Source organism: Lutzomyia longipalpis, chromosome 1, assembly GCF_024334085.1.
Source record: "Lutzomyia longipalpis isolate SR_M1_2022 chromosome 1, ASM2433408v1".
Taxonomy (NCBI): domain Eukaryota; kingdom Metazoa; phylum Arthropoda; class Insecta; order Diptera; family Psychodidae; genus Lutzomyia; species Lutzomyia longipalpis.
Window position 1 is genome coordinate 11,246,293 of NC_074707.1, and position 18,290 is coordinate 11,264,582.

General features: G+C 38.4%; 3 protein-coding genes across 4 annotated transcripts in view; all 3 read left to right on the top strand.

Annotated features, from left to right (window-relative positions):
• The window catches only part of LOC129790048 (solute carrier family 35 member B1 homolog), a 766,332-nt gene that overhangs the window by 403,358 nt on the left and 344,684 nt on the right, over nt 1-18,290 (top strand). The window lies entirely within an intron of this gene.
• Nucleotides 1-18,290, top strand: part of LOC129790119 (T-cell leukemia homeobox protein 3) — a 442,143-nt gene that overhangs the window by 79,169 nt on the left and 344,684 nt on the right. The window lies entirely within an intron of this gene.
• LOC129790579 (uncharacterized) overlaps nt 8-18,290 on the top strand; it is a 102,453-nt gene continuing 84,170 nt past the window's right edge. Inside the window, exons 1-7 of the mRNA XM_055828146.1 lie at nt 8-199; nt 268-866; nt 952-2,597; nt 5,245-8,323; nt 9,646-10,777; nt 10,893-10,990; nt 17,237-18,237. Coding sequence (XP_055684121.1) covers nt 132-199; nt 268-866; nt 952-2,597; nt 5,245-8,323; nt 9,646-10,777; nt 10,893-10,990; nt 17,237-18,237 — 7,623 coding nt within the window. The 5' untranslated portion in view covers nt 8-131. The remainder of the gene's footprint in view (nt 200-267; nt 867-951; nt 2,598-5,244; nt 8,324-9,645; nt 10,778-10,892; nt 10,991-17,236; nt 18,238-18,290) is intronic.

Consider the following 18,290-nt stretch of genomic DNA (forward strand, 5'->3'; position numbering starts at 1 on the left):
GTACGAATATTTTGGTTTCGTGGAGCCTCTTTTTATCATGAGAAAAATGTATTAAATCCGCCTTAATTGTTTAGTATTTCGTATTAAAGTGTTCCTGTGGGTTTTAGTGTGTAGTTTGGTGTGTGAGGAAAATGGAAAAACTTACAATTGCAAGCACATTTCAGAAATCCGTGGACACATTGAAAAACACGGTTTGCAGGTCCTCTAGCACTGTCCCTTTGTCCTTGATTTGCTTCCCTAATAAGGATTTTCCTTTCTTCCTTGCAGCCAGAAGGATAAGCTGCATCACTTCAAACAGATCAGCGATTGTATTCAATCCCCGCACTTCCATGTCAATCATTTCCTGCACACCAGCACTGCAATCAATGTCCTCTTGCTCTTCTGCGAGGACACGGATCCCATGATCCGTATGAATGCAGAGGAGAATCTGTGTAAGATTATTCGGCACTGTGAGACTGGGAACATCCCGAGAGTTCAGGTTGATCTGTACCATGAAATCAAGAAGAATGGCAATGAGAGATCCCTCCGGATTTGCCTCAACATCTTCAGTCACTACTGTCCACAGATTAAGCAACGAAAGGCACGCTCGTATGCCCAAAATCTCCTGCATTGCATTGCAGCAATTGCCAAGAGGCGCGAGACTCTCCTCCTGGAGGCTCTCACGGAATTCATTAAAGTTTTCTGCGAATACCTCCAATGCAACGTGATGGACAACGAATTGGTTGTGGTTTTGCAGATTTTCCTCGACGACCTTTCATCCACGTGCGCTGTGAAGAGACGCTGCTCCGCACAGAACCTCGTGACCTTCATTAAACATTCTCGGAAGACTTGTGAACTCGCCATGCTGGCTCTCTCCAAAAGTTTAGGTATATAGGAAAACTTTTTTTTATGCCTTTTAGTTCACTGGAGCGTGAGAAACTCAATTTTGTCTTTGATGCTTCTTCTTTATAGATATCTTGATGAAGCAACAATCCACAGAATCGACTGTAGGTGTCCTTGGGTTTATACGCTTGTTGGTTCCTCTGCTGCTGCAAGAGAAGAACTGTGATCTCTCGAAACTCCTTGAAGTCTATGAAACTTGCCTTGGTTACATGCAAGAGGGTAACCACAGTATTATTAATGCATCGCTCGAAGTACTGAATATGCTGACACTCAATCCATCGTCTAAATGGAGGGACATCCTCACTGATACCGCTCTTGCCTCGAAGGAGATTCTCCTAAAAAAACACGGACTTGTCACGTCAATAACCATTGAGGCGGATGCTGCAGCTCCGGAGTCGTTGGTTATTGAACAAAGCCCCGAGGAGGAAAATGTTCACTTGAAAGCTCAACTGCTGTGCGAATCACTTGACAGCGCATCTCTAACCATGGGAATGTCTGATGTGGAATCTGAATCATTGCAGAGTATGGATTTGCGGTCTGATTTTGGGGAAACGGCGTCAGGTGTTGCAAATCCCGACACAAAATCACTGAAAAGTCAAAAGTCCACCGACTCAATTGGTTCATTCTTCAATGCACTTCTCACAAATCCCCTTCCCAATACCACGGAGACGGTGACAAATTTCTTCCGGGGACAGAAGTCAAACGAATCCTCGGTCACTAACACCCCCAAGAGCATCCCCAGAGTCCCCGAGGAGGGTGAACTGCAGGAGATTCTTCATGAGGATGGGTGTGAGGCGGAAGAGAATCCCATAGATGGCATAGATAGGGAGAGTGATGTGAAAAATAGTCCAGCAGATGCTGAGAAAGAGGACGAATTGGTTGTTGAGTATGAGACAGTGGAGGGGGAGGAGGATGCATTCCTGGGTGGGGCAAACATTGAAATTGGCACAATATTCGATCAGTCTGTGCTCTCCTACACCGTACGGCTAATTGCATCGAAATTTATCTTGAACGGCGAACGCGGTGGATTCCATTCTGATCAACAAGTGAGGGTATCGATAAAAAATCTCTCCTTGTCCGTAATCGCCAACTGCATACTTCTCTCGCCGCAAATGCTGCTGCAACCGTTGGAAATTGAGTCGAGGGGTGATTTAATAAAAATTGAATTGGAAAAAGCCACCGAGGAAATACAAGCTGGCGAAGGGGCTGGGGGAGTTGCAACGGTGGTGGTGGTGGTGGAAGAAGGGACGAAGGGCTGTGAGAAGGGTAGTGAAAACAGTGAGGGATATTTGGAGATGAAGGATGATCACTTTGGGAAAAGTGAAACATCCTACAAGGATTATTTCACGCCATTGACCAAGAACGACGCTACCCAGTTGGAGTCGTGGACAACACCGAAAGTGGATTTAGCACCAAAAATCAATAGGGATTTGAGTGCATTGCTCACCAAAGCGGGTGGACAATTGAAAATTTCCACCACCCCCATCCTGGCGACACCCCGAAAATCGTTACCAAAAACATCCAACAGAACTCAATTCCTTACCGATATTCTCCAGCTGCATTCGCATCCCGATCCAATTATCCGATGTGATACCATACAAATTGTGTGTAACTTTGTTAAGTGCCTGAGCTGTGGGTCGATTGGGTACGAGCAAGTTCTCGAGGACGGGGGTGAGATGCTCAAATTCCCAAAACTCATCGGAATTGTTATGCAGGTAATTATTGCACTATTTAACCTCTGATGAACACACACACACAAATATTCGCACAAAGTGGAGCGAAGCTACATGTCCTACTTCCTAAAACTCTGCTCTCTCTAATGCAATTTTCCCATAATATTGAAAGTTTACCACAAATTACCTCACCTGTAGGTAGAAGAAATTTCGCAGTAATACTTCATAAATTCTATAATTTTTTTCCAACACAATTTCTTTTCGATTTAACATGCCCCCAACATGGGAAGCTTTAAAGAAAAATACAAAAAGAAATTCTCCAAAACATTTTCTTCCTTCTCCATGTCAGTTTTTGAGAAGAAACTAATTAAATTTTGATTGTTTTCAATTTTAATTACGCGATTTAAGTTGGAGAAAATTACATATCTTCATCAGCAGAAACTCACAGTTATTATATAACTCACAAGAAGGAACAAGAAAGAAAAAAAAATGAACAAATAACCTCAAGGGATAGCCAGGATAATATGAACTCACTCTGGTTTATTATACAGGGTGGGGCACTTTAATCCCGATTTTTATAGCTCTTTTATATACGTTTTATAATGTCACTCCACAGAGTATATAAATGGCTTAAACCTCTCTGTGTAGACGCAAGGAAATTTTTTTTATCTCATCCTTTTAACCCCAGGGATGACCCTTACACTCCCAAAGAGGCGCCATTTTGAAAATTAATTCAGTGAAAAATTCAAGAAGAAAATTAACATGTTTTTTATAGTTAAAAAAACTGAATTTAACATTTTATAGATTATTAAATCTACAAAGAATTTTTCTCGGAGAAATTACTCATCCTGATAATCTTAAATAGACAATAATTGGCTCAATGTATTGAGCTCTTGGCTCGCATCCAAAATGCCATGGGTTCGAGTACAGATGTCGTCGTATAAAAGGCGGAACATCTCTCTATATTTTATCTTTATATTAGTTTCTGTGATTTAATAAAAAGGAAAGTCAATCATAACGCGTCCAGTTATTAGAGTTGGTATACCACAACGCGGATGGGTCAGTCTATGCGTTGTAATTTAATTTGTGAGCAGAATTAGTAGGCAAAGTTAATTTTTTATAAAATTCATCAATATGAAAGATAAAAATGCTCATATCTGAAGTTCTATAAGACCTACAGAAATTTCTTGACTAGTTTTGGAAAGGTCTTGAAACAAGCTATAAGTTGACATATATATATCAATAATTTTCAAGGTCACATCTAAAACTCCTCCTCAAGGAATGGTTCTAGAGGTTCTTGATGTTTCAGAAAGTTGTAGAGTTTTGCAAAACCTTTAATTTGATACCAAATTGAGCAAAACCGAACAAGGCGTTCAAGAGATATGGCTATTAGAACTTTTCAAATTCAAGAATTTTTCAAATGGCCATATCTTCTAAACGGCGACATAGAATTTCTTCATTTTCGGACTGATGAAAGATATTGAGTCAGGCTACAACATATCAAAATTAAAAAGATTTGCCTAATGGGGATTCGGAGATATTGCCCCTTAAAGTTAGGCAATTTTTGTTTTTGTTTTTAGCGCCTCTTGCGGATGTTTTTGAAACTTAAAATGTTCTAAACAGTTGTAGGGCTTCTCAATACCTTTCATTTGATACCAAGATGGTCAAAATCGGTGAAGCCGTTCTTGAGTTATATCGAAAAAACACTTTTTGCTTTAGGCCGCCATATTTGCTAAACCGCTCGACCGATTTTCAAGTATGAATTGTTGATGAAAACGTCTCACTGAGCTCTACAACATACTAAAATTTCAGATCTCTGGCTATAAGGGAAGTGGTTGATGGTAGTTCAAAATGGCGGATGGCGGCCATCTTGGATTTTAAAAATACGAAAAAATGAAATTTTACACCCACATTTCTCTAGAAAACTTCAAATCCGAAGTCTCTATCTGTTACCGTTCTTGAGTTATAAGGCAAAGTTTGGACTACCGGCCGGCAGGCCGGACGGATCAAAAATTTTCCACCACCATATTCATTATGTGGGATGTCTTAAACGTGCTCATACCAAGTTTGAGCCCGATCTGAGGTGGTCGGTTTTTCCGACGATTACAATACTTGGTATGCCACGATTGTGGTATACCAACTAAATAATTGTGCAATTTATGTCCAAAGCAAAAACTTTTTATAATTTTTTAGCTCTCTCCCGAAGGAACGTGGTGTTTTATTTGCAAAAGAATTTATTCATTAATGTCTCGGGCATATTATGTATATCTTGAAGGCGTGTTGTATATAAAATGCATCTCTGAAGAGAAGATTAATTGAAAAGAAAAGACGCTTTTGAAGAGAATTCCTTTTAATTTATGTACATAAAGAGAGTGTTTATTTGATGCATTAAATATGAAAAAGTTTAAGTGTCACCCTATGCAATTGTTTGCTTAATACATTTAAGATCAATAGAATTGTGATTACTGTTGGTGGTAGCCTCTATCAAAGATTAAATTAATTACGTAGAATCTCCATTACATACGGAGCTATATGTATATTTTAATACCCCTAGATGGGTTACCTAATTTTCTATTTACAATTTAAAGCGCCCCACTGTGCGTTTGAGCAAAATGCATCCTTCCACTATTTCCTCATTAGCTAATTATACTTGTATTGTGCTCGGTGTGCTCCCTCCTTTTCCGTTTAGGGTTTATCTGATGAGAATCATGCTGTTGTTCGTCAAGCTCTCACTGCAACGGAGAACATCCTCCCCTACTGGCTTTTATGTGGCATCCACAATACCACAAACCTTGAAATGATATCGGTGGGTGGTTATTTAGCAAGTTTGTTGGACGTTAATGATGTTAAATACTGGACAGTTCGGTGCAAGTACAGCGAGGTGTTGGCAAATTTGGATTTTCCTGCATTATATGAATTGCTGGGCCATGATGCTGCAGCTGAATTTGAAACAATGTGCTTTGAACATATTGTTAGCATGGTGAGCGATGAGGATGCCCGGATAAGGAGTACAGCGACCAAATCATTAGTTCAGTACACCATCAAACGTGGTAGTCAAAGGGCCACCCTCAATGAACCACTGAGTGACCTTAGAGAGGAATTATGTCGCAGAGTTTTCCAAGATCTCCCACCCCTATTGGGTGCCATGGAATTCAGTGGCAATACCCAAAGTGACCCAACTCTTGTGAGGGTTCTCTATGTTCTCAGCAATAAGTTGATTACCGGCAATGATAGGGAGGCCACTATTGGTGTCCTAAGTGCCGCAAAGGAGCTCTCGTGTGTCTTTAAGCCAACTACCTACTACGGGGTGTGGAATGAATTCAATTTCTTGGGTGTTGTGTTAAAGTATGTCCACGAAAATCCAATCACCGTTTACGATCTCACGGCACACAGTGATGCTCTTGAGTTCTGTACATCCTTGCTGTCGGCAAAAGCCCTTCACGGGGATACGGAGAATCTCATTGAGCCCCTACTAATCCACTTATTCAAATTGATTAATGTCTATCATCACATATTCACGGCATCGAAGGTGATTACATTGCCCAAGGGGCAGAAGAGTGATATTTTCCTCAGTGGCAAAGATACAATGAAGCTCAATAATTTGGGCTACTTTGGCAATGATTTCACCTACGTGAAGCTGTACAGGATGCTAAAGGGGGCCTTTGAGTCTCGCAAAATTGCCATCAATGAGGAGGTTAGTGCCAAGATGATGACCCTACTGCGGAGCTGCCTTAGGGTGCTTACGTTAATTTTCGAAATAAAGCCCATGGTGTCAATCAGCCAGTCAACATCGGCCATTGAGGAGATGCTCACATATCTACTGAGTTGTGTACATTACCAACCAAAGTGGTGTGTCCTGTGTACAAAACACATGCTGAGACATTTCTTCGATAAGAATTTCATCTCTCGCCGCGGGGAGTTTCAGCACCTCATTGACACCTTTGAGAATTTCACACACATCACCAATGTTGAGAATGTTCTTCGGCAGATCCGAGAATTTGGTGGTTGTGAGAAAAAATCCCTCCCCTACGAGGATGTGGGGCATCATTTGAAGATTTTCGAACCAATGGTCATACATTGCTTGCGGCTCTTTATGAAGGCCAACTCTGCGCTGCAGTCCGTCATCCTGGAGCTCCTGTGCCAGCTGTTGGATTTCAAAGTGAACTATTACCTCCTCGATGCCAATAATGTGTTCATTGAGTACATCCTACGGCATTTGGAGATCATCGAGACGGGATGTGTGCGACAGTGTGAGGTCGTCATTGGGAGCATCTACAAGTTTCTCTTCCACTTGTGCCGGCAATCGAGGGAGAAGAAGGTCATAACGATTCCCAAAATAATTAACATTACGGACAATTTGCTGGCCAACAGTACCATCAGGAAGTGCAGTATTCGTGCTCTTGTGGAATTAGGTCATGAATTGTTCTTCAATTGCAGTGCCACAACAGGCAATGAATGGTGCACGGAGAAGGAGGTGGTGTTCACGATGATGCTCAAATTTCTCGACTACGCACAAGTCCAGCGAGCTGTGGCATTAATTGTGCTGTCGCAGAGAAATGTGGACAAGTCCTATGAGATTGATGCCCATTCTTATCTCTTGACATTACTGCGAGATGAAAAATTTACAATTGATTGCGAAGAGCAAGTCATGAGTATGACTCTCATGTTGCATGCCCTGGAGGGTTATATCCCAGCAGACGAGAGGAAATTGGAGGAATTTCTCAGTATCTTCCTAGAGGCGTGTACCTCACCTGGAATCCATTACAATAAGTTGACGAGAGTTCACCTCCTCCTGTGCTATGGTATTTTGAATGTGGACAAAGTTTATTTGATAAATTGCATAAAACTGCATTTAGTCAAGACGAAGTTCCACGCTGAAGACGATGTGGGTGAGGTGGAGCACGAAAATGGCTGGGAGTTAAATTATTTCTCTCAAGTCGTGTCGAGAGTGGTTAGAGACAGTGTAAATTTTCTGATTCCCCGGAGTGATTGCGCTTTCTCTGCCCTCCTGGAGGTACTTCTTGGGAAATTGTGTCAAATAGGGAACTGTAATACACTCACCCCGATCTTCTTGAGTCAATTTGCACATGGGGACTTTATTAAACTTTTTCACGGGGTACGAACAATTCACCCCAAACTCTTTGGCGCCTTCATGAACCTGATGATTCATCTCAATTATGATCGAGATGCCGTGGTGGAAGGTATTTGTCGATTGAGCAATAGTCTGTGCGATAGACAACTCAGGAGATTCCTGATCCAGAAAATAACAGAGAAATACCATCAACCGACCGATTGGCAGCCACATACCGTACAACTACTCCTTCAATTGGATCTCCCGACATTCCTAAGGGACCACCACAAATTCCTCGGGCAATTGTGCAACAGCGAGAAGCATGCGAATGGGATTCTCGCCCTCGTTGCTGTTTGTCACACGGAATTCCAATCCATTGCCATTGACAATGAAATATTAAAATTAATCGATAAATCCCACCACAGCGCCATGGTGCTCTGCTTACGAATGTTGCTCATGCAATTTTTGGCACATAGCAGCAAATCAGTGCAACAGCGTGCACTGGCGATAGCTACAGATAAAGTGAATACTCTCCGAGGTATGCCAACCACTGAGATGGACCACAATCTGCCACTTAATGAAATAACAGCTATCATCGACGAATGCAACCGGGAGAATCTACCCAATCGCTTTCCCACACTCTTCAGTGCCATCCTCAATCTCCACAGGGGTATTGGTGGACACCAAGCGATACCAGGTAATGCTGCGTGTCACATCATTTTATGTGCTGTCACTGTATTGTCGTTAACTAGCAAATTCAATAATAATTATGACTATCTATGGGCGTATGGATGTGTTCTAAAGCATCCCTCTAATAATCAAGCTTATAAACCCTACTTAATTGCTATTCCAAATGGCATCATGTTTATGCTGAAATTTATGCAGACAAAATAGTTTTTTTTTTGCATTATTTTCTCTTCTACTTAAAAATCATAAAAATTTGTTCTCAAACTTTAAAGAATATTTTTAGAAAGAAAAAAAATATTTTTACATGACTTTAAAGACGGGGTAATTTGACCTCTTTGGCAAAGTCGTTAATGGGAATATCTCAAGTATGGTAAATGCTGGAAAATCCATTTCTCCACAGTTTATACTACCCATAGAGATATTCAATCGTACCAAATTTGAAGAAAATCCGATCATTAGATTTTCTTTTATTTGATAAAAATCATTTTTTCACTTTTTCAAATGCTTTTGGCATTTTAGGAGTTTGTCATTTTCGATGTATTTTTTAACGCTTAAAAAATAGCTTTCACATCACTAAGGGTCTTTGATCCTTCATAAACACAATAGTGTCATCCATTTCCCGATATCTCAAACAGATTTTCCTGTGGAAATGATTTTATCCGGAAAATTGGAGTGGGGCAATTTGGCCACTTGAGTTTTTTTTCGGTACAATTTTCCTACCACATTTAAGATATTCATTATGGTTGTGCTTTTTAATGTTTTCTTAATAATTATAAGCAAAATATAACAAAAAAAAATTAAGCTAGAAATTTACGAAAATTTGAAAAATGGCTTTTTTTAGACTTTGCCCGTTTATAGTTCAGAAAATGTTAAAGTTTGAGGTTCTGTTAAATATTTTTATCTGTCAAATTACTGGAAATGAATCTAAGATAAATATCCTATCTGCCAATAAAATAATCGGAAAAATATTTTTTTTTATTGTCCAAAAATTTTCATGTTTTATAATTTATGCGCCAGTGTCCAAATTACCCCGAGTCCAAATTATTCCTGTTAGCTAAGGGTCCAGGAAAATGGAAAATTCAACCATTGCCAAATTACCACGTCCTCCTCTACTAATTAAGTTAAGAAATTTTCCTAAAAAAGGGGAAAAGTTTTCCTTAAAATCAAAATATTTTTATGTTGATTTACGTAAAGATTGTACTAACAACATAAATGTACATAAATAGCAAATTATTAATACATTAGATATATAGAAACGCTTGTTCATACGATTTATATTTCAATGTAGTCCAATATTAAAATTTCAAATGGATTTTCTGGATTTTCCATTAGAAATTGAAGTGAAAGGTGAGGACATGGTGAGAGGAATTGTTGATGAGCAATGGTATAGTCAGCAAGTTTTGTATCACATGGGGGCTGAAAGGAAGAAAGCAGGACTCGTGGCGAGATTGCTAATGGATATAAAATCAGAAATGCGATTATCCTCATTGATGACATCACCGGAATTTTCCAGTCACTTCCTCACCGCGTGCCTGAGAGTGGCCTTTGATGGAATGAGACGTGCCTTTCAGATGGACTGTGTGCAACACAGCCCGCACATGATGTACCTCAAAGTGCCACCACTCCTCAAGTTCACCCAGCGACGACTTGAGACGGACTTGGGAAAACTGAATGATGATTTTGGAGGCGATGAGATGGCACATGATCAAAGGTTCCGTGTGTGCCTCGAGGCAGCGACATGCTTCATTGAGAATGTGGCAGAAACAGAACGTATTTGCCTCGTCCACATCGATGGTAGACAAGTTGAGAAGTATATTGGGGAGAATCTGTTGCGTCCCCAATTCAGTGGTGTGCTCCTTAGTTTTGCCGCACGTTCCGTCTTGGGTACCCTTGCCGGCATGAGACAGCAGAGTGGCCTCCTGTCGCCTCAAGTGGATCATGGTGGGGTGGAAAAGTGTCTGTACTACATAAAAGTCGCCCTACATCAACCCCAGATATGGAGTGAGTTTGACTCAATCGACAAACGCCATGAGGAGTTGAGAGCAATTGTGGAGTTAATTCGTGAATGTTTGATGGACATACTCTCGGCCACAAACTTTGTCCGTCACCACCGTGATCCGGATATATTTTCCACAGCTGCAGGGGATGAGGAACAAAGCGGAGTTAGGAAAATGTACATGGATGCCATTTTTGTGGCACGATTTATTGAAGAGGAGAAAGATATTGTCAATTGTTGCATGATGGGGGAACAAGGAAAAGTTATCAATACGCTACGAGTGCTGTCTGAAATAGCCACCGCGATTCTTCGAGTGAGTGTCCTCTATCCCATTGCGATAACCCCTTTTATTTTACTACATGACATGGGTCCCCTAACTGTCGAGTATCCACCGAAACGGTGTCCAATTCCATCAATTCCGATCGAACAACTCAATGATTCTGAACTTTTGCCGAAATTTATATCAAGGTAACTTCATATTACGTACAATCTTCTTTTATCTCTTTATTTATTGACAAGAACTCGTATTTCTCTTTTTTTTCTAAACTCGATTTTCTTTTTCTCTTTCCCACCCTCGCATCAGACTCAATTTAATTGGATTTTCCACGAGGCAACAGTTTGAAGAGATTTTCATGTCACTCCTCGTACTTCTCAACAGCGACGTTAATCCGGAGATTATTGGTAAGTGTTTTTATTTTATTTTTTATTTTTATAAATTCATAATAATTATTTTCTCTTATTGAAATTTGATATGAAAACCGTGCCCACAGTTATTAAAAGAAAATCTAAAAATAAAATGATTTATGAGGCAAAGTAATGAATGATTAAATTCTTCTTATTATACTCAAACCTGAGCATTGTCACCTTGGGAAAATTTTCATTTTCATTTAAACGGGAAATTACTGAAGGGCCGAATGCTGAGGTTGCGTCTTTTGAGGTAATTTAAGGCGCGCATTCAGATAAGATTGCATGAAAATTCACGCTCCGCTAAATTATCCCTTTAGCCATCATCAACACGGACTAAATTTCCAAACTATACCTCGCTGTGTACAAGAGTACTCCAAGAGGGGATGTAGTGTAATTCTAAGGAGGGGAAAGGGATGTGATTTTAAGGGTAGATTTTCGAATAATTACGTCACACTCCATTTCCACGTGTAATTAGTATTTCGTGTTTAAAATACTATGAATTACTGAGAGATTCGTCTAGAATTTTAAGTAAATCCTATTAAGGAAGGAATATATAAAATGTATATAATATATATTTCAGCAGGAAGTGTGTCAAGTTTCAGAGCTATAAGAGGTTTAATTTTCTCTCTATTTCCTTCCTCACTTTTAGCTGTGATTCTTTCGAAGAAAAGAATAGCACAGCTTCTGTGTACCACCTAAAATGCAATGTCGTCCGATCGGGCTCAAACTTGGTATGAGCACGAATTAGGGTCCCCACATTCCAAAAAACGTATGCTCCAAAAAACTTTTCCGGCCGGCCGTCCGTCCGTCCGTGGTATAAAGCTTAATTGCGAGAGAACGGTAATAGATAGAGACTTGCGGTCAACGGCAAAGTATAAATGTTGGGTAGAAGACATCCGATTATGAAGTCAAATCCACCCCCCCACCCCCCCGTCCAACATTTTGGAACACCCCCAAATTTTGTTTTCGCTATATCTCAGCCGCTGTAAAAGCTAAAAATCTGAAATTTTGATATGTTGTAGGGGACATCAAGACCTTTCCAACGATACCTCATTTTCGAAAATCGGTCAAGCCGTTTAGTCAATATGGCCGCCACAATTTTTCATCGAAAATCGACCATAACTCGAAAACGGCTTGACCGATTTTGATCAACCCATGCTCAAATGAAAGCTCTCAACAAACCCTACAACCCCTCGGAACATCTGAAGTTTCAAAAGTGACCGCAAGGGGCGCTAGAATCAAAAACAAAATTTTCGATTAGTTTTCGATGAATATCTCGAAAACTAAATCATAGATTTTGATTAAATTTTAGTATGTTATAGCTGAGGTCAAGACCTTTCCAACGATAGGTCATTTAAGAAAATCTATCGAGCCGTTTTGAAGATATAGCCCTCTAAAGTTAGTATTAAATATCTCGGGTTCTACTGGTCCGATTTTGATCAACTCAAGTGCAAATGAAAGGTTTCGTAAAACCCTACAAATGTCTAGAACATTGCAACTTCGAGAAATGACCGCAAGATGCCCTAAAATCAAAAACAAAATTTTCGAAAATTTTAAACTAGAATTTTTCAAAAACTAGATCATAAATTTTGATTAAATTTTAGTATGTTATAGTTGAGGTTTAGACCTTTCCAACGATAGGTCATTCAAGAAAATCTATCGAGCCGTTTCGGAGATATAGCGTTCTAAAGTTAGCATATAATATTATGGGCTCTACTAATCCGATTTTGAGCAGATCTTTATTATGTGAGGTTTTGTAAATGAATGTTGAAATTTTAAATTCATATAAGTGTATGAACAAATAGTGGAATATATAGGTATTGTGCGCCCCGCGAAGCGGGGCGTCTTATATATACATATATAAGTATATAAATACATAAAAATATAAAGTAGAATTGAAAACTTTTGGCGCCCCGCGAAGCGGGGCGCTTTATATATACATATAAAGCATATAAATGTAAATGCAAAAGTAAAATATAACGGTAAAATATATATAGCAGTATAGTATAGATTACTAAGAAAAGGGAATGTACATGGTAAGTTTCACTTACGGGCTGTGATTCTTCCTTCAGAGGCCAAGTAAAGTATATGTAAATGCAAAGTTTAATAGATAGCTGCAGAATATGGATTATTAAGAAAAGGGAATGTACTGGTAAGTTTCACTTACGGGCTGTGATTCTTCCTTCAGAGGTCAGTCCAAGTATGATATTTGATGAAGATTGAGGTGAAATGTGGCAGAAAATTCAAGTGTGTCATAAATTGGGGTGCAAACTCTGGGGAAGGATGACTCGCGCCAGGAATCACAGCCAATGCGCGAGTTAGCCTTCCCCAGAGTTTGCCACCCCCAATTTATGACACACTTGAATTTTCTGCCACATTTCACCTCAATCTTCATCAAATATCATACTTGGACTGACCTCTGAAGGAAGAATCACAGCCCGTAAGTGAAACTTACCAGTACATTCCCTTTTCTTAATAATCCATATTCTGCAGCTATCTATTAAACTTTGCATTTACATATACTTTACTTGGCCTCTGAAGGAAGAATCACAGCCCGTAAGTGAAACTTACCATGTACATTCCCTTTTCTTAGTAATCTATACTATACTGCTATATATATTTTACCGTTATATTTTACTTTTGCATTTACATTTATATGCTTTATATGTATATATAAATTTCTCTTGGCTTCTTATAATTTTTTTTTTTGCCTCCAAGGAATATAAAGTCGGCATTGTTTCTATAATTACATGCATTATAATGCAAATGATGAAGTTTTTCGTCTTGAAAACTCTCAAATTTTATGTACAATACTTTAGGAAACTTATGCCCCTATTCATACAACAACTTTCTTCAAGTGATATTTATTTAAATTATTTTCACAAACACACCATTTTGTAACTTGGGAGACCCATAATTCTCTTCTCATGCAATTTGGCTTTACTTAATGGCGAAAAAATTAGCTTGAAACACCACAAAGTTGCACACTTTTTTTTTTCATTTTTATTTTATAAACTTCATTTCTCGCATAAAATACATACTGTGTGTACATTTCAAATGCATTTTGTAATTTTATTCCTTCAAGAAAACCATATTGCAAAAGGGAATGTGCAAAATGTCGTCAAGAGAGAATATTAAAATTATATTTCCTTTGCGCTTTTCCTTTGATTAGAAGTACACTGTCGTGAGATAGTTGCCGGAAATGAATGAAATGACGGAGATTTTACTGGTTCCTTTTATTAATTTAATTTAAATCGGACGATTCATTGAACAAAGTATAATATTTAAAATTTATCCATTTAACGTTTTTTGGGTCATACCCTGACCCAAAACGAAAATGATTTTTTAGAGATACTTCTAGTTAATATTTTTGGATGTTTTGGATGCTTTCTTCGCCAATATAAAGCTGAAGGATCAACCTTTCAAAACATATTTTTTTGATTCGTCCAATTAATTCTTTTATAGTCGATTTTTTGCATCAAACTTGGGAAAAATTGTTCGATTTTTAGCACTTTGAAAATCAGCATTTTTTTCTATTTTATAATTTTCCTAAAATCTAAATCGACTTGAATCTTAAAAATAGAATAAATAACAAGAAAAAATTGCTCTATGGGAACCTTGAAAGTCGAACCAATTTTCCAAAACGCTTTTCCAAACTTTTTGGGTCAACCTATGACCCAATGGGCAGGAGGGATACAAAACGCGGAAATTTTGACAGCTCATTTTCTATACGTATACAATGTGGTGAAGTGGCTGGCTGAGCCACGATTTTCAGTGATTTGAGTAATTTCCTGGCCAGAGTATCTGTTAATTTTAATTGAGATTCAAACTCGGTATCTGACACTAAAAAGTTTTGTGAGCTTTCTATATTTTAATTTGTACGACATTTCGGAGAGTATTGTCTCCTTCATCAGGTACCTAAAACATTTTTAGAAGTCTTATTGTTTCTTGTCATATTCTCTTTCACTGCGATTGAACAAATTGTTCGTAAATCTTCTCATTGTTCTTTTACCAAGGCTTTTATCTATTTTTTTCCCTACAAAATATAACAAATTTATGGAAAATTAAATTTTCTAGCTCCCTGTAATTTAATTCTCCACCATAAGCTCACAGTTTTTGAAAAGTTTGTTGAGTATGGTACCTCTTAAATCATTATGGGATTGTATCAAATAGTTTATACGCGATTTCTCCATTCGCAACGTCATATGATGATGCAAATTTAATTGGATTACTAAATGTAATTATCCACAATTAAGGAAATTTATGAGTTTCAATGTGCGATATAGAGTAATTACATCCTTAAATTCTCATGTGGTTTCCTGAAATCTCTGTTACCTCCCTATATGTAATGTTTTGGCATTGATGGATGAGAAAAGAAGGCAAAAAGGCTTCAGTGTCATTGAACATGAATTCCACATTACACGAAATGTTTGTCCTATCGAGAAAAAAAACTATAGAGGATACTTTTTCCTTATACTTCTTCTTCTTCTACCACTATATAATAATCTATGGAGGGCATATACATAGCAATTCCGCATATGGTACATTTTCAGTGCTCTGAATCTAAATCAAACATTTTTGGTATTTCCAAACATCTTGTCAGGGGGCTATATATCGGATACATCATGCTTCTATGCATGCTATGAATTCGATTACCAAGGGTTGTTTTCTTTTGAAATTCCAAAGAAAAAATTTAATGTGTAAATATATTCGTATACACCATACAAATAGATGAGAGAGAGAGTGGGATTTTCCTTCTCTACATCTTTTCTTCACCATTCTCTGGAAAATCTGCGCGTTTTTTCTTTAATTCAAAACATGGAAGTTTGGTACATTATTGTGTATTGGATTTGATAGATGCTAATATTATGTAAAGTTGAATCGAAATGTTGTTTTTTAGAGTTTCTCGGTATTTTTAGAATTGTTATGTATGTTGGTAGTTAAAAGGTACGTAGTACTTTTAATAATGAACATAATATTATATGAAGAGAAATGTTGAATAGAATTCCTTAGAAGTTTTCCCAGAAAGTAAGATGATGAGAGTTATCTCAATTGTCAGGAAGCAAATGAAAGTAATATTGAGAAAGGTGTCCATCCACTACATATACCTATGTATGTATGTAACGTTGTTCGGACAAAGGGAAATTTGTTCATAATAATATAGAAGGGAATGTGGGAGAAATGACGAGAGATATTGCTTTAATAGAAAAGGCGGTTTATATGGAATTTTTCATCTAACCATCAGAGAGAGAGAGTGGAAATAGCAAAGAGAAAAGCAATATAAAATATTGTTTGTAGGTAGATGAAAATGCCAGGCATGCACAAAAAAAAAACGTCGCACTCTTTCATTTTCCCCCCAGCCCCAATTCAATTTTGTACAAAACAATTATTGACTCTCATTTGGCGTGGCATAAAAGTCTCAATGCACGGAGAAAAATAACTACTAATACTAGCTGGAAACTCTTGCTATGCCAACAGTTTGGCGTCAGAATTGTTACATTGTTGGCAGAGCTGGAGTTTGCTTCTAACTCAACTACAAACTGGCTATGTCGCCAATGAGTCAGAAGGAAATGGCGTATATGCACACACATTTTGTCTCATTCGTTTTGATTTTTGTATGCCATAATTGGAGAAAAAGAGACATCTATATCTTTAAAATTATATATCTCGTCTTTTCACAAGTCGGCAAAGCCGTCGACTGAAGTAGCATGTTACGCATCTGCACAAGATTTATAAAGCAAATACGAGACAAGGTTGCGCAGTCGACGAAAAGCCACAGTGACAAATGTGTGAGAAGAGCAGAAAATCTCATTTGATTCTACAGGAATTTCTAGTTGGCACAGCTGGAGTCTCCGGCTAGTGCAAATGGACAGTGGCGGGTACAATAACATTATAACTTGCTATTGTAACAAGTACTGAATTTTTGCGCCGCCTCAACTTTTTTCTTTCCGTGTGGAAATCATATTCAGTGCTTGTGGGAATCTGTCAATATTTTTTATGTTCACCCTGGCGCAATATCCAGGAGATTTGATAAGAGAAAATATAATCCGATTATAATGGGGAAGTGAACTTTGAGGAAATTTTTATTCATCTTTTTTATACCATGAAAATGTGAAATATAAATGGTTGAATGTACCTAGTATATAAAAAAAGCGGAAATGATGTAATTTTATTGTATTTTTATCTGTCTTTTTTTTCTTTTTCTCCGTCCCCCTCCCTCCCTCATTCCATCGTGTACAGATGCTCAGGAGGAGTATTTCATTAAAACGATGTGCCTTGGAGCAATTTCCGAATTGCTGGTCACATGCAAAATGTTCCCTCGCATTGGATTTCGTCAGGGTGAATTTCACCACTCACCTCGGTTAGCGCGTGTTAAGGTGGATAATATTGGTGTGAAGAAACTGCATAAGATTCTCAGTCTCATACCAGGACCAAATGTGTTCTATCAGAGCAATTTAGAGAGGGATTTATCATGTGATAGAACCATTGGCACCCACTCATTTGCACCCAATCAATTTAGCATGAATTTCATTTGGCAAATTGTGGAGGAGAATGTCGTGGAGATGGATACAACGCTCAAGAGTGTGAACTACTTTGTTGAGCAGTGTGGTATTGATTTCCGGAGTACAGTCCAATTAATTTACGACGTTTTTGCCCAACTGATGGATCAACATTGCACACAGACGATGGTAAATATTGCAAAATTGAGCGATATCTGTGAGAATAGGGATCAGTGCAAATGGATTAGGGATACAATGCAGCAACTACAAGAGAGGGTACCACTTGAGAATACAGTGGCGCATCAGTATATAATTTACCTCCTCTGCAAATCGCATGCAATTCTTGTGCCGACGCTGAGTGATTTGACCCAATTGTGCTCAATAATTCCAACATATCTCAGGAGCACGCACGTATTTGTACGGAATGCAACACTCAATGGGCTGTTGTGCCTCCTGGAAAGTGCAATAAATACAAATACAAGCATTGGGGCTCTCAGTGAAGAAATAATTCTCCTTCGGAACATTGCAATTAGCTACATAAATAAGAATGGGGTCACTGATGAGAGTGCCTATTCATACAGTGACACGCACACCAAACTCGTCTGGACGCTGACATTCTATCTAATTGAGAAGACATCCAAGTTCGTGCCTGATTGCACTCTCTTGTCCAATATCATCATATCCGTCAATAATATCCTGAAGCGTACGACAAACATCCTACAGTATTTGTGTATTATTCATGTAAGTTTCATCGTATTCTCCTATATTTACGTTCTAGCAAAAGTTGCACTGAT